This window comes from Gallus gallus, chromosome 1 (genome assembly GCF_016699485.2).
Source record: "Gallus gallus isolate bGalGal1 chromosome 1, bGalGal1.mat.broiler.GRCg7b, whole genome shotgun sequence".
Classification (NCBI taxonomy): Eukaryota; Metazoa; Chordata; class Aves; order Galliformes; family Phasianidae; genus Gallus; species Gallus gallus.
The window spans coordinates 192,662,478-192,686,641 of NC_052532.1; the positions used below are offsets into that span (position 1 = coordinate 192,662,478).

Consider the following 24,164-nt stretch of genomic DNA (forward strand, 5'->3'; position numbering starts at 1 on the left):
GCAACCTGTTCCAGTGTGTCACCACCCTCTGCGTGAAAAAACTTCTTCCTAATATCCAGCCTAAACCTCCCCTGGCCCAGTTTAAAACCATTCCCCTTTGTCCTATCACTATCCACTCTCATAAACAGCCGTTCCCCTTTCTGACCATATACTCCCTTCAAGTACTGGAAGGCTGCAATGAGGTCTCCCCGGAGCTTTCTCTTCTCCAAACTGAACAATCCCAGCTCCCTCAAACTTTCCTCATAGGAGAGGTGCTCCAGCCCTTTGATCATCTTAGTAGCCCTCCTCCAGACCCGCTCCAAGAGCTCCGTGTCCTTCCAGTATTGGGGGCCGCAGGCCTGGACGCATTACTCCACATGGGGCCTCACAAGAGATGAGTAGAGGGGCGCAATCACCTCCCTCTCCCGGCTGGCCACCCCTTTTTTATTGCAGCCCAGAACACAACTGGCCTTCTGAGGTGCAAGCACACACTGCTGGCTCATGCCCAGCTTCTCGTCTACCAGGACCCCCAAGTCCTTCTCCGCAGGGCTGCTCTCAAGGAGATCATCCCCCAGTTTGTATAAATACCTGGGATTGCCCCGACCCAAATGCAGCACCCTGCACTTGGCCTTACTGAACCTCATTAGGTTTTCATGGGCCCACTTCTCCAGCCTCTCCACGTCCCTCTGGATGGCTTCCCTTCCTTCCAATGTACCGACTGCACCACTCAGCTTAGTGTCATCCGCAAACTTGCTGAGGGTGCACTCGATGCCATCGTCTGTCATTGATAAAGATGTTGAAGAGCACCAGTCCCAAGACCAACCCTGAGAGACACCACTTGTGACCGGCCTCCACCCTGACACAGACCCATTGATCACAACTCTTTGGCTGCGTCCAGCCAGCCGATTCCTAATCCATTGAACAGTCCATCCTTCAAATCCACACTTCTGCAATTTAGAGAGAAGGATGTGGTGAGGGACCATGTCAAAGGCCTTGCAGAAATCCAGGTAGATGACATCCACCGTCCTTCTCCCATCCACCAAAGCCGTCACTCCATCATAGACGGCCACCAGATTGGTCAGGCACGATCTGCCCTTGGTGAAGCCATGCTGGCTGCCTTGAATCACCGCTTTATCTCGTATGTGCCTTAACAGAGCTTCTAGGAGGATCTGCTCCATGATCTTCCCAGGCACAGAGGTGAGGCTCACCGGCCTGTAGTTCCCCAGGTCTTCCTTTCTCCCTTTCTTAAAAACGGGAGCAGTGTTTCCCTTTTTCCAGTCATCAGGGACTTCACTAGACAGCCATGATTTTTCAAATATGATGGAAAGCAGCTCGGCAACCACATCAGCCATCTCTTTCAGAACCCTAGTGACGTGCGGAAATCAGACCCAATCGCCAGTAAGGATATAGAGCAGGCATGTGTTTATTGGTGACGCGCGTACACCCTGGTGCAAGGGGGATCGTCCCAGCTAACTTGCACACCATCAGGAGAAATCGTGCTATAGATATAGGTTGAACTAATACATAATCAGTAGTTGACAGGAATTCGGATCCATATTCACTATGTTCCGGAGAGCCCATTAGCATACAGTCCCTCCCCCCCTTGCGCGTGCGTAGTAGGTCGTGATGATGAAGGCTTGCAGTCTTCCTCGCAAAGGCTCATAGTCTTCCTCGCTGCAAACTTCTGACCCCGAAGGGGGGGCATCCCCCAAACTGGTTTCAGCTTGCACTTCAGACATCTAATCACCTGCCTGCCAAATGTTTTCAAGCTGTTCTCCGGTCCTTATCTTTATGGCCTTCATTCTCCTTGTTATTCCGGACCTAGCGCCTGTGAAAGTGCTTGGAATTTCTTGTTTTCTAATACTCTCTACATAAACTATCTCTATTTGCCCCTTATGTCTACCTTGTGAAGCTGCTTTCTCTTTTCTTGCTATGAAGCCCTTCTTTCTATACTGCGAGGACCCGATTTTGCCCTTTACCTAGGATGGATATCATCTGGCCCCATGGACTTACACACGTTCAATTTCATGAGGAGGACTCGGACTTGTTTTACCGTTACAGTGGGACAGAAACCACTCCCACACCCTAACCTAGAGGCTCGTGGTCCTGGCAGACACGGGAAGCCTGACCACCCGTGAAGACTGAGGCAAAGCACTCATTGAGTACCTCAGCTTTTTCTGTGTCTGAAGAAGCCAGCTCCCCATTGCCTCTCGTCAGAGGGGGAACACTCTCCTTGGAATGTCTCCTCCTGCCTATGTACCTGTAGAACCCCTTCTTGTTATCTTCCACATCCCTTGCCAAGTTCAGCTCCACCAGCGCCTTGGCTTTCCTAATCCTATCTCTACACACACGGACAATAGCCCTCTATTCCTCCCAGGACACACTACCCTGCTTCCACCTGCTACACAATTCCCCCTTTTCTCTCAGTTTTAGCTGCAGGTCCTTGCACAGCCACAACAGTCGCCTGCCTCCCCTGCTCGACTTCTTCTTTTGGAGGAGGGAGAGCAGTTGTGCTCTCAGAAAGGTGTCCTTCCAGAGCTGCCAGCTCTGTTCTGCACCCATGCCCATAAGGACAGCTTCCTCGGGGATCTCACTCAGCAGTTCCTTGAGCAGCAGGAAGTTTGCTCTCCTAAAGCACATGGTCCTAGCTCTGTTTTTTGCCAGGCCCGCATTCTTCAAGATCACAAACTCCACCAAGGCATGGTCACTGCAGCCCAGGCTGCCTCCAATCTTAACGTCTCTAATGCTTTTCTCTTCATTAGTGAGAACCAGGTCCAGTAAGGCTTCACCTCAGATGGGTCCATCTATTACCTGGACCAGGAAGTTGTCCTCGACAGATTCCAGGAATCTCCTGGATTGTCTGCCACCCACCACGCCACTATCCCAGCAGATATCCAGGTGCTTGAAATCCCCCATCAGGACAAGAGCCTGCAAGCTCGACACCTCCTGCAGCTGAAGCAAGAAGGCCTCATCCACAGCCTCCTCCTGATCAGGTGGCCTGCAGCAGACCCCAGCCACTAGGTGCCCTTTGCTGGACCGATCCTTGATTTTTACCCACAAACTCTCCACTTGATCGTGGCTGTTCCTCAGACACAGCTCTTCACAATTTATCCACTTCCTAACATAGAGGGCAACTCCCCCACCCCTCCTAGCCTGTCTATCCCTTCTGAAAAGCCTGTAGTCCTCAATCAGGGTATTCCAATTGTGGGATTCATCCCACCATGTTTCTGTGATAGCAATTAGGTCACACTTGCCAAATTGCGCCACGGTTTCTAGCTCCTCCCATTTATTTCCCATGCTGCGCGCATTGGTATAGAGGCAGTTCAGCTTGGCTATTGGCCTCGTTGCCTTATCAGACGAGACCTCCCTAATACCTGCAGGACAAGTCTGGGGTTTTCCCTTACCACCTCCCAGGGTGACAGCGTTCCCATGCGCTTCTCTGTCATCCAGTACACCCCTTCCCCCATCATATCTATCGTAAAGCCCTGCTAACCAGCCCAGCCAACTTGTTCCCAAGAATATTTGTGGCCCTTCTAGTCAGTCGGCTCCCATCCACCGTCAGCATTCCTCCTTTCTCAAGACTGTGTCCCAAGCCATAGTACCCACAGCCCTGAGCACGACACCATTCGCTAAGCCGATCATTCAGTGTGTCCACCCTCTTCCTTTTGCGTGGGTCCCAGTCACCAACTGAGAGGACAGAGGAAAACACAACTTGTGCTCCCGATCCCTTCAGAAGTCTTCCCAGAGCCCTGAAGTCCCTTTTGATTGCCCAAGGACTTCTTTTGCCTACTTCTTTATTTCCGATGCAGAAAACCAGTAGTGGATAATAATCGGAGGGCTTATCAAGGAGAGTGATGTTCTTAGCAACATCTCTCACCTGGGCACCAGGCAGGCAACACACCTCCCTGTGGGACGGATCTGAGAGGCATATCAGGCCCTCGGTTCCCCTCAGAAAGGAGTCCCCTATGACAACAGCCCTTCTTTTCATCCTGACTGACAGTGGAGCAAAACGGGGAGCAGACTGACTAGCCTTGGGCAACCGCTCCTGCACGGATGGACTTTCACCAACATCCACTTCCCCCAGTCCCTCCAGCTCCAGAGACGCATACCTGTTACGGAAGGGCACCTGGGAAGGTGGGGCAGGCTGAGGGGCCAGCAACTTGTCACTCCAAACAGGGACTTGTTTCCACCCATCGCTGTCTCTGAAGTCACCCCTTCCCTCATGATTGTGAGACAGCAGATGATTCCCCACTGCCTCAGGAGCATCTCCCCCACACCCTTCGTGTAGGGATGGCCGAGCACAACTCCACCCATCAATCCCCTTCCCACAATCCCTGATGCTCCTCAGCCTTTCTACCTCCTCCTTCAGCTCTTCCACCAGGCTGAGCAGATCCCCCACCTGCTCACAGCGCACACAAGTGGTATCCCGGCTGCTGTCCTGTAGCACTGGCAGGGCCGGGCATTCTCCACAGCCTGAGACCTCAACCGCGGCACAGACATTCATGCTTTCAGTCTGAGCCTCCACGTTCTTTGTAACAGCAGCTCGCCTCCGTGTGGTGACCATGGTTGCACCTCGGTGTGCCCGGAGACCAACGACCTGTTACATGACCTGTTCAGTGCTAAGGGCTAAGCGCTGAGCTCCCTCCTATTTGGCAAGGTGCCCCGCCCTGCCTGCTCGCTGAGTCGCTCGAGGTTGGCCCTGAAAATCACTCTCTTCACAGCAAGATAACAACCCGCCTCCCTGCGCAGGAGCGCGAATGGGCGGCTTACCGTTTCACATCTTCTGAACGACCGACGTGATTCGCTAACCCTGACTCCTCCTCTCCGCCCCGAGGCTGTTTCTAGGCAGGGGGCCGCGGGTGCAGAGCCGTTCCCTGGCAATGCCCGCTTCGCGTCAGCCGCTCTCGCGAAAGCTGCCGGGCCGCTCCGTGATCTCGCGGTTCCCCGGATGAAGGAACGGGCCGAGGCCCGCCCGTACCTCGCGGTCAGTCGGTGACGTTCTGGCTGGGAACGCTCCGATGCCGCGAACCTCGGCGATCAAGCAGAATAGCAGATCGTGCTTCTGTATTTAAGGCTGCTAGGCTGAAAGTGCTGCCGATGGGAAATTAAAATGGAGCTGAAGCTGAAGTTAGAAGAAAAGCACAGTGTATCCGGCGGCTATTATTCAGGGTCTTTCATGAAACTCGTGTCCAAGGAGGCTTCCAAAACCTTCCGTCTACTGCCCTGTCGGTTTCCTGCTTTGTCATAGTGGCACAGGGAGGAATTCTCTGAGCTTCGCCCCTCTGCCTTGACAAGGTGCGAATCTGAGAAATCCACCAGGGCGTCCATCAGGACACGCTGGGAATCCTAAGGTCGATGCGGGGGAAAGGCATTGTGACATCACAGAGCAGGGCATGACATCAGACTTGGTCAAGTCACGCCGGCAGCCTCCCCCAGCTCAGACACTTGGAGCAACAGCTCCGTCCTGGTGGTCACTGCTGGAGCTCTGCTCTGCGTGACAGCCATTTGTGTGTAGAGATTGTTCTTTGGGAGAGATCAGGATGAAGCTCAGCCTGACTCTCTTCCTGGCCATGGCTCTGAGCATGTCTCCATTTGCGGGACGTGGCCCAGGCTGTCCCAGCTATCTCAGCTGGGTCTGTAGTTGCGACCAAAAGGTCCTTCCTGAGGAGGAGCATCGGGTGGAGACCAACAGCCAGACCTCCACCTGGCGCTGCAGGCTAGGCCTAAACTCCTGCCCGGTCAGGATCGAGGACAGAAAGAACAACCCAGTCCTTCCTGAGAAGCAACCTGTGGAGGAGACCAAGAGCCAGACCTCCACCCGGCGCTGCTGGTTTGGCTTAACCTCCTGCCCCATCAGGACCAAGGACACGAACACAAACCAGGTCCTTCCAGAGGAGCAGCCTACAGAGAAAACCAAGAGCCAAACCTCATACTGGTCCTGCTTGCTTGGCTCTTCCCAGTGTCCCATATGGGTCTGGTACAAGGGCAGCAAAGTTGCTGTTCCACAAGGCCCAAAGCAGCAGTCCCCGGGCACCAAGCAGAAGGCCTACAGCTTGCCTGGCATCCTGGGCCACCTTTGGGACTACCTTATGCAAAGCGGGAGAACCTGGCTCCTTACAGCTCCCTTGACAATTTTCTCCATTTTCTGGCTGCTGACAACTGCCCGTGCCCACTGGAGAAGATTAAGAAGACCTCGGGGACAGGTGAGCAATCAAGATACATCGGGCAGGGAGGGTACCGTGGCTGGGGAGCAGGGAACCATAAAGGCCATATACTTGAAGACATCCAAGGAAAGCAGACCCCAGAGATCCGTTACCTCTCCCCAGGCACTTGCCCAGCCACAGGGCTGTCACACAGTGGGAGACCCCTGAGCAACACAGGGTGTGCCACAGGCAGTGTGAGCCCCACGGGCTGCCCTGAGCAGTCCTGCGAGGCTGGAAATGCTCCACACCAGTCGGAGCCCTGCAGGGTGATACTCTGCAAAACAAGCCTGCCTCCCTTTCACTGTGCCCATGCTCTCTCACTTCCAGGGAGCGGGACAAGCGGACCCAGCTTCCTTAGGAACAGAGGAAACGGACAACGTAAATGCTCTCGACCTGCTCTGCCAGATGGACGCCTACATAACCCTAATGGAGAGACTTATGACGATCCTCATGCAGCACCACGTGAAAAATGTCAGGAGCCAGCAGTGCAGGAAGACGGTGCACAGCACGGGGGACAGGAAAAGCCCCTCCACAGACTCCTGAGGGAGCTGGCAGAGGTGACTGCCAAGCCGCTCTCGGCTGTTTACCAACAACCACAAGAGACCCCCACCACCCCAAGAGCGTGGTACAACATGTTAGTAATTTCTCAGGATTCCAGCCGGTTTTCTTGGAATGTAACAAATATGTCTATGTTATGTCTTTAAATTTATAACCACTGCTGTTCTCGGTGTGTGAGTAAGGAGGTGATATACCCCTCGCACACGGTGCCACAATAAACATGCCTACTTTAAAATCTTACATGGGTTGTGGACTTTGATTCTGCACGTTACCAGTACGCCAAGGTGGTGAGCCTGCAAGCTTGCTGGAGGCACTGAGCAGCTGCAGGTCAACCTGGACAATACTGAGGGTCACAAACTGCCCCCAGCTATGAGAGACTGAGCAGCTCTGGTTGGGTATTTTGGGCTCCATTGGGACCTCCTTATGTCACCGGTGACCTCTGGATGCTGTGAGTGGACACGGCAGTCCCAGCTGTTTGTCCAGATGTGTCTTTAAGACTTGGTTACTCTGGTGTTTCCTGGTTTCTGGGCCTGATCTGGCAGGCTTGACAACTGGGCTTTCTTCTAGGTTGCCTTGAGCTAAGACCCCGAAACCCACCAGCTATTTCCTAAAATACTGATTTGCTAGGAAAGGAACCCAACCAGATTCACTGTACGCACCCTATATAAGTACATACTATGTAAAGCAGTGCTTTCTGCATAATCAGCCACAGGACGGGGGCTGATTTGGGTGGCAGGAGCCAACGCAAGCCCTGGGCAGTGTGTCTATAGGATCGTAGCTCCGTCCTACTGTGCCTCCCGCTCACTGTCCCAACCTGCTTCCTACTTGCATTTCTAGTAAAGGTAGCTTGAGCTCAAGTGGCAGAAGTGTGTGCCTTCGGTGCTGTGTGTGGGCCCTAATCTTGACTGTGGGGTGTCATTGGGGAGCACTGTGTTGCTGTGGAGGAGAAGACAAAGCACAGTCATTGCTATGGGGGTTGTAAGCAAAGGATCAAATCTTGGTGTATACTCTCATACACTATTTTATTTTCATCCCTGCATATAAATAAAGGAAATCAATTCAATATTATAGAGGCTTAGTGTCTTACAGCAGTACTCACTGCTGTTAGGCTGATGGGGACAAAAAGATGGGAGAAGCTAATGGGAGAGGAGCACCCGACCTTGTGTGCTCAGGAAAATCACAGGGAGTACGGATGGATTCACCATGGGCAACTCCTTCCTGACAAACTTGGTGGCCTTTTATGATGGAGTTACAGCATCTGTGGATAAAGGAAGAGCAGCTGACGTCACCTGCCTGGACTTGTGCAAAGCGTTGGACAGTGTCCTGAATGACACCATGGTCACCAAGTTGGAGAAAAATCTATGTGATGGACGAACCATTCACTGGGTAAGGAATTGGCTGGATGATCCCACTCAGAGTGTTGTGCTCAGCTGCTCAATGTTCAGGTGGAGACCGGTGATGAGTGGCATTCCTCAGGGGTTGATGCTGGGACCATCGTTGTTTAACATCTTTGTAGACAGTGGGGGCAGTGGGATGGAGTGCTCTGCTGTGGGTGACAGCCATTTGTGTGTAGAGATTGTTCTTTGGGAGAGAACAGGATGAAGCTCAGCCTGACCCTCTTCTTTGCCATGGCTCTGTGCATGTCTCCATTTGCGGGACGTGACCCAGGCTGTCCCAGCTATCTCAGCTGGGTCTGCAATTGGGACCAAAAGGTGGATCTTCCTGAGGAGCAGCATCCGATGGAGACTAAGAGCCAGACCTCCACCCTGCACTGCTGGTTTGGCCTAACCTCCTGCCCTGTCAGGATCGAGGACAGGAAGGCAGTCCAGGTCACAGAATGGCCTGGGTTGAAAAGGACCGCAATGATCATCCAGTTTCAACCCCCCTGCTATGTGCAGGGTCACCAACCACCTGACCAGGCTGCCCAGAGCCACATCCAGCCTGGCCTTGAATGCCTCCAGGGATGGGGCATCCACAACCTCCTTCGGCAACCTGTTCCAGTGCGTCACCATCCTCTGTGTGAAAAACTTCCTTTTCATATCTAACCTAAACCTATTTGCTGAAGGTGATCTGTAATGGATCGGTAATGGTGTAGCACCACAATGTAACAAGCCATATGAGAAGTCTCTTCCCACAGTGCAGGCGACTATCCTACATGGGGCTCAACCTCAGAACCGTAAACCCTTTCTTCTGCAATAATTTGAAGCGTTGAGGTTAGGACATTCCTACCTGCAGAACAGCTCCTCTGCACTATGCAGCAAATTGAGATCTCATTTATATATATTACACATAATTGTAGATATATTTATATTACATATTATGTAATATATATGCATGTATTATATATTTATGTATATATATATCATCATCGTGTTATTATATATATTATATATAATTTAAATATAATATAAATATATTATATTTAATTATATATGTAATATTTTGATTGCCGAGGTGAGCTGCTCCAGAGCTTTCCTGGACTGAATAGCAGGGACTGACCGCGAGGTACAGGGGGGTTTCAGTCGGTTCCTTCATCGGTTCCTTCATCCCTGGAACCGCGGGATAACACAGCAGCCCGGCAGCTCTGGCAAGAGTGGCTGACATGGAGTGGGCGTTGCCTGGGCAACGGCTCTGCGTTAGCGCCCCCTTGCCTTGAAAAAGCCTGAGGGAGACGGAGAGGGAGATTGTTTGGTGGTGCCAAGCTCTGTATGACCCGAGATCTTGGCAGCCAGCTGAGGCTCCACAGGGAGTAGGTGCCACCCTGCCGCTTTGCAAACAGGTGGCAGAGGGGAACCAGCAGGCAGACAGTGTTCCTGCTGCAGTGAGCCTCCTGTCCTCTCCTCCCCCTAGAAACAACGGTGAAGAACTGGGGGATGTGGGGCAGTGGCAAAAGGCCCCTGCTCGGCGATGCAGAGATTCCCCTGCCTCCCCAGCTGCCCTTGCAGAGCAGGTACAGTGCTCTGCGGGGACAGCTGGACAATGGCTGTGATGATGGTTCTCCCCACTTGGTGGTGTTACCAAAGTCCAACCAGTCCTTGCTTAGCATTAAAACCTCATCAGCAAAGAAAAAACGACGGGTCACTGTCATTGGTGACTCTGCTGAAGGGAACAGAAGGGCCAATATGTAGACCAGACCCTCTACACAGTGAGGGCTGCTGCCTCCCAGGAGCCAAAGACATGAGGAAGAAACTTCCTTGCCTAGTTCGGCCCCCAGATTACTATCCCCTGTTGTTGTTTCAGGTTGGCAGCAATGATATAGGAAGAAATTCCCTAAAGCCTATGAAAAAGGACTTCAGAGCCTTGGGGCGACAGGTCAAGACTTTGGGAGCAGGAGTTGTGTTCTCCTCTATCCCTCCAGTTATAGGGAATGATGATGGACTAAATATGATGGGCCAACGGATTAACATCTGGCTCCGAGCCTGGTGTGCCTGGCAGGGGTTTGGGTTTTTTGACCTCTGCTCTGTTTGCATGAGACCAGACTGGCTGGCAACTGATAGGAGTAGCTTCTCTCACCGGCGGAAAGGGGTTTTAAGACAGGAGTTGGGAAGGTTTCATTGATAGAGCTTTAAACTAGGTATGAAGAGGGGTAGGGTATAACTGGGGTCACTAGAATCGAGCCTGTATGTAACGTGCCAGTGCTTGTAGGAGAGGGATGTGCTAGTAAGATCCCGCAGTCTTGTGTCTTGGTGAAGAAGGAGGATGACTCACCCTTTTGTATGAAGAACACAAGGGTTGGTGTGAGGTTGGTGGCTGTGGAAACACCTGAGTGTGGTCATGAGGGTATTAGGGCTACTGCCACTGAAAAGGAGGCCGAGCTCAGGTGCCTTTACACTAACACATGCAGCATGGGTAATAAACAGGAGGAGCTGGAGGCCATTGTGTGGTCGGAAAGCTATGATACAGTCATCATCACGGAAACGTGCTGGAATGACTAGCAGAGCTGGAGTGCTGTGATGGATGGCTACCGACTTTTCAAAAGAGACAGGCAAGGCAGGAAAGGCGGTGGTGTAACCCTCTATGTTAAGAAAGAATGTGAATGTATGGAAATTAATGATGGTGATGATAGGGTGGAGAGCTTATGGGTCAGAATAAAAGCGAAGGCCAATAAAACTGATATTATCATGGGCATGTGCTACAGGCCATCCAACAAGGATGAAGAGGTGAGAATGAATCTGAGAAATCCACCAGGGTGTCCACCAGGGCACGCTGGGAATCCTATGGCCAATGCGGGGGAAAGGCATTGTGACATCACAGAGCAGGGCATGACATCAGACTTGGTCAAGTCACGCCGGCAGCCTCCCCCAGCTCAGACACTTGGAGCAGCCGCTCCGTCCTGGAGGTCACTGCTGGAGCTCTGCTGTGGGTGACAGCCATTTGTGTGCAGAGATTGTTCTTTGGGAGAGAACAGGATGAAGTTCAGCCTGACTCTCTTCCTGGCCATGGCTCTGAGCATGTCTCCATTTGCGGGACGTGGCCCAGGCTGTCCCAGCTATCTCAGCTGGGTCTGCAGTTGTGACCAAAAGGTCCTTCCTGAGGAGGAGCATCGGGTGGAGACCAACAGCCAGACCTCCACCTGGCGCTGCAGGCTAGGCCTAAACTCCTGCCCGGTCAGGATCGAGGACAGGAAGAACAACCCAGTCCTTCCTGAGAAGCAGCCTGTGGAGGAGACCAAGAGCCAGACCTCCACCCGGCGCAGCTGGTTCGGCCTAACCTCCTGTCCCATCAGGGTCGAGGACAAGAACAACAATGAGATCCTTCCTGAAGAGCAACCTGTGGAGGAGACCAAGAGCCAGACCTCCACCTGGCGCTGCTGGTTTGGCTTAACCTCCTGCCCCATCAGGACCAAGGACACGAACACAAACCAGGTCCTTCCAGAGGAGCAGCCTACAGAGAAAACCAAGAGCCAAACCTCATACTGGTCCTGCTTGCTTGGCTCTTCCCAGTGTCCCATATGGGTCTGGTACAAGGGCAGCAAAGTTGCTGTTCCACAAGGCCCAAAGCAGCAGTCCCCGGGCACCAAGCAGAAGGCCTACAGCTTGCCTGGCATCCTGGGCCACCTTTGGGACTACCTTATGCAAAGCGGGAGAACCTGGCTCCTTACAGCTCCCTTGACAATTTTCTCCATTCTCTGGCTGCTGACAACTGCCCGTGCCCACTGGAGAAGATTAAGAAGACCTCGGGGACAGGTGAGCAATCAAGATACATCGGGCAGGGAGGGTACCGTGGCTGGGGAGCAGGGAACCATAAAGGCCATATACTTGAAGACATCCAAGGAAAGCAGACCCCCAGAGGTCCGTTAGCTTTCCCCAGGCACTTGCCCAGCCACAGGGCTGTCACACAGTGGGAGACCCCTGAGCAACACAGGGTGTGCCACAGGCAGTGTGAGCCCCACGGGCTGCCCTGAGCAGTCCTGCGAGGCTGGAAATGCTCCACACCAGTCGGAGCCCTGCAGGGTGATACTCTGCAAAACAAGCCTGCCTCCCTTTCACTGTGCCCATGCTCTCTCACTTCCAGGGAGCGGGACAAGCAGATCCAGCTTCCTCAGGAACAGAGGAAACGGACAACCTAAATGCTCTCGACCTGCTCTGCCAGATGGACGCCTACATAACCCTAATGGAGAGACTTATGACGATCCTCATGCAGCACCACGTGAAAAATGTCAGGAGCCAGCAGTGCAGGAAGACGGTGCACAGCACGGGGGACAGGAAGAGCCCCTCCACAGACTCCTGAGGGAGCTGGCAGAGGTGACCGCTGAGCCGCTTTCGGCTGTCTACCAACAACCACAAGAGACCCCCACCACCCCAAGAGCGTGGTACAACATGGTAGTAATTTCTCAGGATTCCAGCCGGTTTTCTTGGAATGTAACAAATATGTCTATGTTATGTCTTTAACTATATAACCACTGCTGTTCTCGGTGTGTGAGTAAGGAGGTGATATCCCCCTCGCACACGGTGCCACAATAAACATACCTACTTTAAAATCTTACATGGGTTGTGGACTTTGATTCTGCACGTTACCAGTACGCCAAGGTGGTGAGCCTGCAGGCTTGCTGGAGGCACTGAGCAGCAGCAGGTCAACCTGGACGATGCTGAGGGTCACATACTGCCCCCAGCTATGAGAGACTGAGCAGCTCTGGTTGGGTATTTTGGGCTCCATTGGGCCCTCCTTATGTCACTGGTGACCTCTGGATGCTGTGAGTGGACACGGCAGTCCCAGCTGTTTGTCCACATGTGTCTTTAGGACTTGGTTACTCTGGTGTTTCCTGGTTTCTGGGCCTGATCTGGCAGGCTTGACAACTGGGCTTTCTTCTAGGTTGCCTTGAGCTAAGACCCCGAAACCCACCAGCTATTTCCTAAAATACTGATTTGCTAGGAAAGGAACCCAACCAGATTCACTGTACGCACCCTATATAAGTACATACTATGTAAAGCAGTGCTTTCTGCATAATCAGCCACAGGACGGGGGCTGATTTGGGTGGCAGGAGCCAACGCAAGCCCTGGGCAGTGTGTGTATAGGATCGTAGCTCCATCCTACAGTGCCCCTAGCCCACTGTCCCAACCTGCTTCTTACTTGCATTTCTAGTAAAGGTAGCTTGAGCTCAAGTGGCAGAAGTGTGTGCCTTCGGTGCCGTGTGTGAGCCCTAATCTTGACTGTGGGGTGTCATTGGGGAGCACTGTGTTGCTGTGGAGGAGAAGACAAAGCACAGCCATTGCTACGGGGGATGTAAGGAAACGATTGAATCTCTTGGTGTATATATTCTTTTATTTTCATCCCTACATATAAATAAAGGAAATCAATTCAATATTATAGAGGCTTAGTGTCTTACAGCAGTACTCACTGCTGTTAGGCTGATGGGGACAAAAGGATGGGAGAAGCTGATGGGAGAGGAGCACCCGACCTTGTGTGCTCAGGAAAATCACAGGGAGTACGGATGGATTCACCATGGGCAACTCCTTCCTGACAAACTTGGTGGCCTTTTATGATGGAGTTACAGCATCTGTGGATAAAGGAAGAGCAGCTGACGTCACCTGCCTGGACTTGTGCAAAGCGTTTGACAGTGTCCTGAATGACACCATGGTCACCAAGTTGGAGAAAAATCTATGTGATGGACGAACCATTCACTGGGTAAGGAATTGGCTGGATGATCCCACTCAGAGTGTTGTGCTCAGCTGCTCAATGTTCAGGTGGAGACCGGTGATGAGTGGCATTCCTCAGGGGTTGATGCTGGGACCATCGTTGTTTAACATCTTTGTAGACAGTGGGGGCAGTGGGATGGAGTGCTCTGCTGTGGGTGACAGCCATTTGTGTGTAGAGATTGTTCTTTGGGAGAGAACAGGATGAAGCTCAGCCTGACCCTCTTCTTTGCCACGGCTCTGTGCATGTCTCCATTTGCGGGACGTGACCCAGGCTGTCCCAGCTATCTCAGCTGGGTCTGCAATTGGGACCAAAAGGTGGATCTTCCTGAGGAGCAGCATCCGATGGAGACTAAGAGCCAGACCTCCACCCTGCACTGCTGGTTTGGCCTAACCTCCTGCCCTGTCAGGATCGAGGACAGGAAGGCAGTCCAGGTCACAGAATGGCCTGGGTTGAAAAGGACCGCAATGATCATCCAGTTTCAACCCCCCTGCTATGTGCAGGGTCACCAACCACCTGACCAGGCTGCCCAGAGCCACATCCAGCCTGGCCTTGAATGCCTCCAGGGATGGGGCATCCACAACCTCCTTTGGCAACCTGTTCCAGTGCGTCACCATCCTCTGTGTGAAAAACTTCCTTTTCATATCTAACCTAAACCTATTTGCTGAAGGTGATCTGTAATGGATCGGTACTGGTGTAGCACCACAATGTAACAAGCCATATGAGAAGTCTCTTCCCACAGTGCAGGCGACTATCCTACATGGGGCTCAACCTCAGAACCGTAAACCCTTTCTTCTGCAATAATTTGAAGCGTTGAGGTTAGGACATTCCTACCTGCAGAACAGCTCCTCTGCACTATGCAGCAAATTGAGATCTCATTTATATCTATTACACATAATTGTAGATATATTTATATTACATATTATGTAATATATATGCATGTATTATATATTTATGTATATATATATCATCATCGTGTTATTATATATATTATATATAATTTAAATATAATATAAATATATTATATTTAATTATATATGTAATATTTTGATTGCCGAGGTGAGCTGCTCCAGAGCTTTCCTGGACTGAATAGCAGGGACTGACCGCGAGGTACAGGGGGGTTTCAGTCGGTTCCTTCATCGGTTCCTTCATCCCTGGAACCGCGGGATAACACAGCAGCCCGGCAGCTCTGGCAAGAGTGGCTGACATGGAGTGGGCGTTGCCTGGGCAACGGCTCTGCGTTAGCGCCCCCTTGCCTTGAAAAAGCCTGAGGGAGACGGAGAGGGAGATTGTTTGGTGGTACCAAGCTCTATATGACCTGAGATCTTGGCAGCCAGCTGAGGCTCCACACGGAGTAGGTGCCACCCTGCCGCTTTGCAAACAGGTGGCAGAGGGGAACCAGCAGGCAGACAGTGTTCCTGCTGCAGTGAGCCTCCTGTCCTCTCCTCCCCCTAGAAACAACGGTGAAGAATTGGGGGGTGTGGGGCAGTGGCAAAAGGCCCCTGCTCGGCGATGCAGAGATTCCCCTGCCTCCCCAGCTGCCCTTGCAGAGCAGGTACAGTGCTCTGCGGGGACAGCTGGACAATGGCTGTGATGATGGTTCTCCCCACTTGGTGGTGTTACCAAAGTCCAACCAGTCCTTGCTTAGCATTAAAACCTCATCAGCAAAGAAAAAACGACGGGTCACTGTCATTGGTGACTCTGCTGAAGGGAACAGAAGGGCCAATATGTAGACCAGACCCTCTACACAGTGAGGGCTGCTACCTCCCAGGAGCCAAAGACATGAGGAAGAAACTTCCTTGCCTAGTTCGGCCCCCAGATTACTATCCCCTGTTGTTGTTTCAGGTTGGCAGCAATGATATAGGAAGAAATTCCCTAAAGCCTATGAAAAAGGACTTCAGAGCCTTGGGGCGACAGGTCAAGACTTTGGGAGCAGGAGTTGTGTTCTCCTCTATCCCTCCAGTTATAGGGAATGATGATGGACTAAATATGATGGGCCAACGGATTAACACCTGGCTCCGAGCCTGGTGTGCCTGGCAGGGGTTTGGGTTTTTTGACCTCTGCTCTGTTTGCATGAGACCAGACTGGCTGGCAACTGATAGGAGTAGCTTCTCTCACCGGCGGAAAGGGGTTTTAAGACAGGAGTTGGGAAGGTTTCATTGATAGAGCTTTAAACTAGGTATGAAGAGGGGTAGGGTATAACTGGGGTCACTAGAATCGAGCCTGTATGTAACGTGCCAGTGCTTGTAGGAGAGGGATGTGCTAGTAAGATCCCGCAGTCTTGTGTCTTGGTGAAGAAGGAGGATGACTCACCCTTTTGTATGAAGAACACAAGGGTTGGTGTGAGGTTGGTGGCTGTGGAAACACCTGAGTGTGGTCATGAGGGTATTAGGGCTACTGCCACTGAAAAGGAGGCCGAGCTCAGGTGCCTTTACACTAACACATGCAGCATGGGTAATAAACAGGAGGAGCTGGAGGCCATTGTGTGGTCGGAAAGCTATGATACAGTCATCATCACGGAAACGTGCTGGAATGACTAGCAGAGCTGGAGTGCTGTGATGGATGGCTACCGACTTTTCAAAAGAGACAGGCAAGGCAGGAAAGGCGGTGGTGTAACCCTCTATGTTAAGAAAGAATGTGAATGTATGGAAATTAATGATGGTGATGATAGGGTGGAGAGCTTATGGGTCAGAATAAAAGCGAAGGCCAATAAAACTGATATTATCATGGGCATGTGCTACAGGCCATCCAACAAGGATGAAGAGGTGAGAATGAATCTGAGAAATCCACCAGGGTGTCCACCAGGGCACGCTGGGAATCCTATGGCCAATGCGGGGGAAAGGCATTGTGACATCACAGAGCAGGGCATGACATCAGACTTGGTCAAGTCACGCCGGCAGCCTCCCCCAGCTCAGACACTTGGAGCAGCCGCTCCGTCCTGGAGGTCACTGCTGGAGCTCTGCTGTGGGTGACAGCCATTTGTGTGCAGAGATTGTTCTTTGGGAGAGAACAGGATGAAGTTCAGCCTGACTCTCTTCCTGGCCATGGCTCTGAGCATGTCTCCATTTGCGGGACGTGGCCCAGGCTGTCCCAGCTATCTCAGCTGGGTCTGCAGTTGTGACCAAAAGGTCCTTCATGAGGAGGAGCATCGGGTGGAGACCAACAGCCAGACCTCCACCTGGCGCTGCAGGCTAGGCCTAAACTCCTGCCCGGTCAGGATCGAGGACAGGAAGAACAACCCAGTCCTTCCTGAGAAGCAGCCTGTGGAGGAGACCAAGAGCCAGACCTCCACCCGGCGCGGCTGGTTCGGCCTAACCTCCTGTCCCATCAGGGTCGAGGACAAGAACAACAATGAGATCCTTCCTGAAGAGCAACCTGTGGAGGAGACCAACAGCCAGACCTCCACCTGGCGCTGCTGGTTTGGCTTAACCTCCTGCCCCATCAGGACCAAGGACACGAACACAAACCAGGTCCTTCCAGAGGAGCAGCCTACAGAGAAAACCAAGAGCCAAACCTCATACTGGTCCTGCTTGCTTGGCTCTTCCCAGTGTCCCATATGGGTCTGGTACAAGGGCAGCAAAGTTGCTGTTCCACAAGGCCCAAAGCAGCAGTCCCCGGGCACCAAGCAGAAGGCCTACAGCTTGCCTGGCATCCTGGGCCACCTTTGGGACTACCTTATGCAAAGCGGGAGAACCTGGCTCCTTACAGCTCCCTTGACAATTTTCTCCATTCTCTGGCTGCTGACAACTGCCCGTGCCCACTGGAGAAGATTAAGAAGACCTCGGGGACAGGTGAGCAATCAAGATACATCGGGCAGGGAGGGTACCGTGGCTGGGGAGCAGGGAACCATAAAGGCCATATACTTGAAGACATCCAACGAAAGCAGACCCCCAGAGATCCGTTACCTCTCCCCAGGCACTTGCCCAGCCACAGGGCTGTCACACAGTGGGAGACCCCTGAGCAACACAGGGTGTGCCACAGGCAGTGTGAGCCCCACGGGCTGCCCTGAGCAGTCCTGCGAGGCTGGAAATGCTCCACACCAGTCGGAGCCCTGCAGGGTGATACTCTGCAAAACAAGCCTGCCTCCCTTTCACTGTGCCCATGCTCTCTCACTTCCAGAGAACGGGACAAGCGGACCCAGCTTCCTTAGGAACAGAGGAAACGGACAACCTAAATGCTCTTGACCTGCTCTGCCAGATGGATGCCTACATAACCTTAATGGAGAGACTTATGACAATCCTCATGCAGTACCACGTGAAAAATGTCAGAAACCAGCAGTGCAGGAAGACGGTGCACAGCACGGGGGACAAGAAAAGCCCCTCCACAGACTCCTGAGGGAGCTGGCAGAGGTGACCGCTGAGCCGCTCTCGGCTGTCTACCAACAACCACGAGAGATCCCCACCATCCCAAGAGCATGGTATAACATGTTAATAATTTCTCATGTTTCCAGCCTGTTTTCTTGGAATTTAACAAATATGCTTATGTTATATCTTTAAATATGTAACCACTGCTGTTCTCAGTGTGTGAGTATGGAGGTGATATCCCCCTCGCACACGGTGCCACAATAAACATGCCTACTTTAAAATCTTACATGGGTTGTGGACTTTGATTCTGCACGTTGCCAGTATGCCAAGGTGGTGAGCCTGCAAGCTTGCTGGAGGCACTGAGCAGCAGCAGGTCAACCTGGACGATGCTGAAGGTCACAAACTGCCCCCAGCTATGAGAGACTGAGCAGCTCTGGTTGGTTCTTTAGGGCTCCATTGGGCCCTCCTTATGTCACTGGTGACCTCTGGATGCTGTGAGTGGACACGGCAGTCCCAGCTGTTTGTCCACATGTGTCTTTAAGACTTGGTTACTCTGGTGTTTCCTGGTTTCTGGGCCTGATCTGGCAGGCTTGACAACTGGGCTTTCTTCTAGGTTGCCTTGAGCTAAGACCCCGAAATCCACCAGCTATTTCCTAAAATACTGATTTGCTAGGAAAGGAACCCAACCAGATTCACTGTACGCACCCTATATAAGTACATACTATGTAAAGCAGTGCTTTCTGCATAATCAGCCACAGAACGGGGGCTGATTTGGGTGGCAGGAGCCAACACAAGCCCTGGGCAGTGTGTCTATAGGATCGTAGCTCCATCCTACAGTGCCCCCTGCCCACTGTCCCAACCTGCTTCTTACTTGCATTTCTAGTAAAGGTAGCTTGAGCTCAAGTGGCTCAAGTGGCTCAAGTGGCAGAAGTGTGTGCCTTTGGTGCCGTGTGTGGGCCCTAATCTTGACTGTGGGGTGTCAGGGGAGCACTGTGTTGCTGTGGAGAAGACAAAGCACAGTCGTTGCTACGGGGGATGTAAGCAAAGGATCAAATTTCTTGTTGTATACTCTCATATATTCTTGGTGTATATTCTCATATACTCTCCACCCCTCTGATAACTATCTGTTATTTTTTGTTCAGGCTGGCAGTGATGAGGTCGCTGTCAGAAGCCTAAGGGCTATAAAAAATGATTTTAGGGGGCTGGAGAGTTTAGTTGACAGAGCAGGCATACAAGTAGTATTTGCAGGTATTCCTGCAGTGGCAGAGAAGGACAATGCAATGACCAAGAATGCCTGTCACATAAACACATGGCTGAGAGGCTGGTGCAAACGCAAGAATTTCGGGTTCTTTGATCATGGGGCGATCATGGGTACTTGGCACCTGGCCTGAGGTCTGCAGGTGGGTATCACCTGTCTCATAGCAGGAAACGGATCCTTGCCCAGGAGCTGGCAGGACCTGTAGAAAGTGCTTTAAACTATATATGAAGGGGGAAGGGAATAAAACCAGGCCTGCTAGAGATGAGCCTGGGGGAGCGATAATGGGATTAGGGGTGAGGTGAGGGGCTCAGCTGATGTGTGTCTATACCAATGCATGCAGCATGGACAACAAGAAGAGTTGGAAGCCATTGTTTAACGGGCAAGCTATGACCTATTTGCCATTATGGAAACACGGTGGGACCACTCTCATGACTGGAGTGCTGCGATGGATGGCTACAAACTCTTCAGGAAGGATAGGCAAGGAAGGAGGGGTGGTGGGGTGGCTCTCTATGTTAGAGAGTGCTTTCATGTTACTGAGCTTATGGCTGGAGATGATAAGGTTGAATCCCTATGGGTTAAGATCAGGGGAAGAGCTGACAAGGCAGACATCCTGGTGGGCCTCTGTTATAGACCGCTAAACCAGGATGAAGAGACAGATGAGTTGTTCTATGAGCAGCTGGCGGAAGCTGCATGATCGCCGGCCCTTGTCCTCATGGGGGACTTCAACTTCCCTAACATATGCTGGGAATACAATTTAGCACAGAAGAAGCAGTCTAGGAGGTTTCTGGAATGTATGGAGGATAACTTCTTGATGCAGCTGGTGAGAGAACGTACAAGAGGAGCTGCCCCGCTAGACCTGCTGTTCACAAACAGTGAAGGTCTGGTGGGAGATGTAGAGGTCGGGAGCTGTCTTGAACAGAGTGACCACGACATGGTAGAGTTATCAATTCTTGGTAGAGTCAGGAGGGGGAACAGCAAAACTGCTACCTTGGACTTCCAGAGGGCAGGCTTTGAATTGTTCATAAAACTAGTAGAGGGAGTCCCCTGGGATTCAGTCTTACAGAGTAAAGGGGTACAAGATGGCTGGTTGCTCTTCAAGAAGGAAGTCTTAAAGGTGCAGGAGCAGGCTGTTCCCCTGAGCTGCAAAATGAGCCAGTGGGGAAGAAGACCGACGTGGATGAATAGGGAGCTATTCTTGAGGCTCCAGGAGAAAAAAAGAATCTACCTCCTGTGGAAGAAGGGACTGGCAACCCAGAAAGAATACAAAGAAGTTGTTAAGATGTGCAGGGAGAAAATCAGAAAGGCAAAAGCCCAGCTTGAGCTCAGCCTGGCTGCTGGGGTAAAAAGGAATAAGAAACTCTTTTACAAGTATATCAACAGTAAGAGGAGGACGAGGGAGAATCTCCATTCTTTACTGAATGAGGCTGTGAATGTGACCACTGAGGATAAGGAAAAGGCAGAGGTTATGAATGCCTTCTTTACGTCTGTCTTTAAAGGTCAGACCAGTTATCCTCAGGTTTCTCCACTCTCTGACCTGGTAGTCTTGGCTGGGGAGCAGGCTAAACCTCCCACAATTCAGGAGGAAACAGTCAGAGACCTGCTACTCCAACTGGATTGCCACAAGTCTATGGGGCCAAATGAGATTCACCCGAGAGTGCTGAGGGAACTGGCGCAGGTGATAGCCGAGCCGCTTTCCATCATCTATCAGCGCTCCTTGTTGATGGGTGAGGTCCCAGAAGACTGGAGACTTGCCAGTGTGACTCCCATCTACAAGAAGGGTTGCAAGGAGGATCCGGGGAACTACAGGCCTGTTAGCCTGACCTCAGTGCTGGGGAAGGTTATGGAGCAGATTGTCTTGAGGGAGATCACGTGGCATGTGCGGGACAGCCAGGGGATCAGGCCTAGCCAGCATGGGTTCACGAAGGGCAGGTCCTGCTTGACCAACCTGATCTCCTTCTATGATCTAGTGACCAGTCTGGTGGATGAGGGAAAGGCTGTTGATGTGGTCTACCTAGACTTCAGCAAAGCCTTTGACACTGTCTCCCACAGTATTCTCCTGCAGAAGCTGGCAGTCCGTGGCTTGGACAGCTACACTCGTGGCTGGGTAAGGAACTGGCTGGAGGGAAAGGCCGAGAGAGTGGTGCTGAATGGAGTTAAATCCAGCTGGCAACCGAGTGATGTTCCCCAGGGGTCGGTGCTGGGGCCTGTCCTCTTCAATATCTTTACTGATGACCTGGATGAGGGCATTGAGTGCACCCTCACTAAGTTTGCAGATGACACCAAGTTGGCTGGAAGTGTCGATCTGCCTGAGGGTAGCGAGGCCCTACAGAGGGATCTGGATAGGCTGGATAGCTGGGCTGAAGCCAATGGGATGAGGTTCAACAAGACCAAATGCCGGGTCCTGCACTTTGGCCACAACAACCCCAAGTAACGCTACAGGCTTAGGGCAGAGTGGCTGGAAGACTGCATAGAGGAAATGGACCTGGGGGTATTGGTTGATGCTCAACTGAACATGAGCCAGCAGTGTGCCCAGGTGGCCAAGAAGGCCAATGGCATCCTGGCTTGTATCAGAAATAGTGTGGCCAGCAGGAACAGGGAAGTAATTGTCTCTCCGTACTCAGCACTGGTGGGGCTGCACCTTGAGTACTGTGTCCAGTTTTGGGCCCCTCACTGTAAGAAAGACATCAAGGCCCTGGAGCATGTCCGGAGGAGGGCAACAAAGCTGGTGAGGAGTCTGGAGCACAGGCCTTATCAAGAGCAACTGAAGGAGCTGGGATTGTTCAGTCTGGAGAAGAGGAGGCTCAGGGGAGACCTTATTGCTCTCTATAACTACCTGAAGGGAGGTTGTACTGAGCTGGGGGTCAGCTTCTTCTCTCATGTGACTAGTGATAGTACTAGAGGGAATGGCTTCAAGCTGCGCCAGGGAAGATTCAGGCTGGACGTTAGGAAATACTACTTCTCTGAAAGGGTGGTCAGGCACTGCAATGGGCTGCCCAGAGAGGTGGTGGAGTCACCGACCCTGGAGGTGTTCAAAGAGCGTTTGGATGTTGTGTTGAGGGACATGGTTTAGCGAGAACCATTGGTGAAGGGTGAATGGTTGGACTGGATGATCCTGTGGGTCTTTTCCAACCTTAGCGATTCTACGATTCTATGAACAGGATTTGCTGTTACCAATGCTGGAATCTGTGGGAATAGCTTTTTTAGTGTATCAGTAACGCCCAGTTATGATGCTATTAGCCTATCAGTTAGCCTATTTTTTTAAGTTGCAAAGACAAAACCTGGAAAGGAATCCCAGGCCAAGGGATGGCCCTGTACTATAGAATGATTAGCTCTCTTCCATCCCACTAATCGGGACTTTAAAAATATGGCCATGCATCACTCAAGACAAAGGCGCATGTTATCCTACTTTGATTCAGCATATGATTCTGACACAGGATTCTGGAATACTGCCCAGCAGATCTTTTAGTTCACTGATCCCTTCATTTAGCAGCTATGTCAGGGACATAAAGGCCCTTCGCTGAAGAATGATCTTGGGATGAAACAAGGTATTCTGACAGCTTTTAGGGAAGTGATATTTGTGGCTATAGCTGCAAATATTTTATTTCATAGAGAGAGCTGACCTTGGAAGTTCTGTTTTGCAAGCAGGCGTTCCACCTGGACTCTGCATCACGCACTACCATACGGATGCTGTGTATAAATAGAAAAAACCCTGCAGACCCTGAGAAGAATGAAAGCAGGAGAGAATCTGGAATGGCTGAGAGAGGAAAAGTGCCCTTTGAAGCAGGGGACGCCCTGCTGGCACTGCCTGTCGCATCCACCGCCAGCATGTTCCTCCTCTCTCCTTTCTGGCAGTTTCAGTCTCTCAAGGGTCAATAAATAATAATGCACCAGCTTAGGGAGTTTCTGCTTCCTGCTTATGGGATTGTCTAAGATGGATGCCTGTGTGTGTGTGTGTGTGAGTGTGAGTGTGTGTGTGTGTGAGTATGTTGACTAAAACTCATAACACTCTGTGCTGCTCTGAAGGCATAGTTAGCTTGCCTCTCTGCTCCTGTGACGTCCTGCCTCTCAGATCCAAATATATCCTGAAACACTACTGCTCAAGCTTTAGCCACGCTCACCAAGTTAGGATATTAGCCAGCTAAGGAAAGTAATGTCCCTAGTGATCCTCCAGCACACTTGTCCACGAATACTGAATCTATCTCACATGCAATTTCATCAAGTTGCACCACCGCTGATTTTCTGTTAGCCCGAAGGCATGGTTGTGAGCACACTAGAAGTATGTGTTGTACAAATCTTAGTGATCATTCAAAATTGATATATCAGAGTATACGAAAGTTGCAGATTTCTTCTAACCAGTTATAGATTAACACAGAATGGGACCCTCGGGGATTTTTTTCCAGGTTGCAGAAACTTAGGCCGTAAGCCAAACATGTGTTTGTTCTTCTTAATGTGTTTAACAGTATTTCTTATCATTATGCTATGTTTGTCTTGTCTCTTTCCTTACGTTTAGAGTATTGTCAATCGAGGCCTTGACAGAGTGACTATGATTATGTTATTAATACGATTAGTGTTATTATGTTATAGTACGCCAATAGTTTGCTAATAAACAAAAAAATGGGAATTATGGGAATACAAGAAAGACTATTCAGAGCAGCAGCTGTGAAGCAAGAAAAGCAATGCTGAGAACCAAAAACACCTCTAGAAGAAGAGAAAAAGCAAAAGGAACGG

The 24,164-nt window shown here is 51.4% G+C and overlaps 3 protein-coding genes across 3 annotated transcripts; all 3 read left to right on the top strand.

Annotated features, from left to right (window-relative positions):
• The first annotated feature begins 4,939 nt into the window (after positions 1–4,939).
• Positions 4,940–6,980, top strand: LOC100857685. The gene is made up of 2 exons (XM_040704536.1): positions 4,940–6,182; positions 6,510–6,980. Exons 1-2 carry the CDS (start codon positions 5,520–5,522, stop codon positions 6,723–6,725), a joined length of 879 nt encoding a protein of 292 aa, XP_040560470.1. The 5' UTR covers positions 4,940–5,519; the 3' UTR covers positions 6,726–6,980.
• Positions 6,981–10,321: 3,341 nt separating this feature from the next.
• LOC121109027 lies at positions 10,322–12,725 on the top strand. Its single transcript, XM_040704525.2, has 2 exons — positions 10,322–11,926; positions 12,255–12,725. The coding sequence occupies exons 1-2, from the start codon at positions 11,150–11,152 to the stop codon at positions 12,468–12,470; spliced, it is 993 nt and encodes a 330-aa protein (XP_040560459.1). The 5' UTR covers positions 10,322–11,149; the 3' UTR covers positions 12,471–12,725.
• Positions 12,726–16,060: 3,335 nt separating this feature from the next.
• LOC121109028 lies at positions 16,061–18,260 on the top strand. Its single transcript, XM_040704540.2, has 2 exons — positions 16,061–17,665; positions 17,994–18,260. The coding sequence occupies exons 1-2, from the start codon at positions 16,889–16,891 to the stop codon at positions 18,207–18,209; spliced, it is 993 nt and encodes a 330-aa protein (XP_040560474.1). The 5' UTR covers positions 16,061–16,888; the 3' UTR covers positions 18,210–18,260.
• The last annotated feature ends 5,904 nt before the right edge of the window (positions 18,261–24,164 follow it).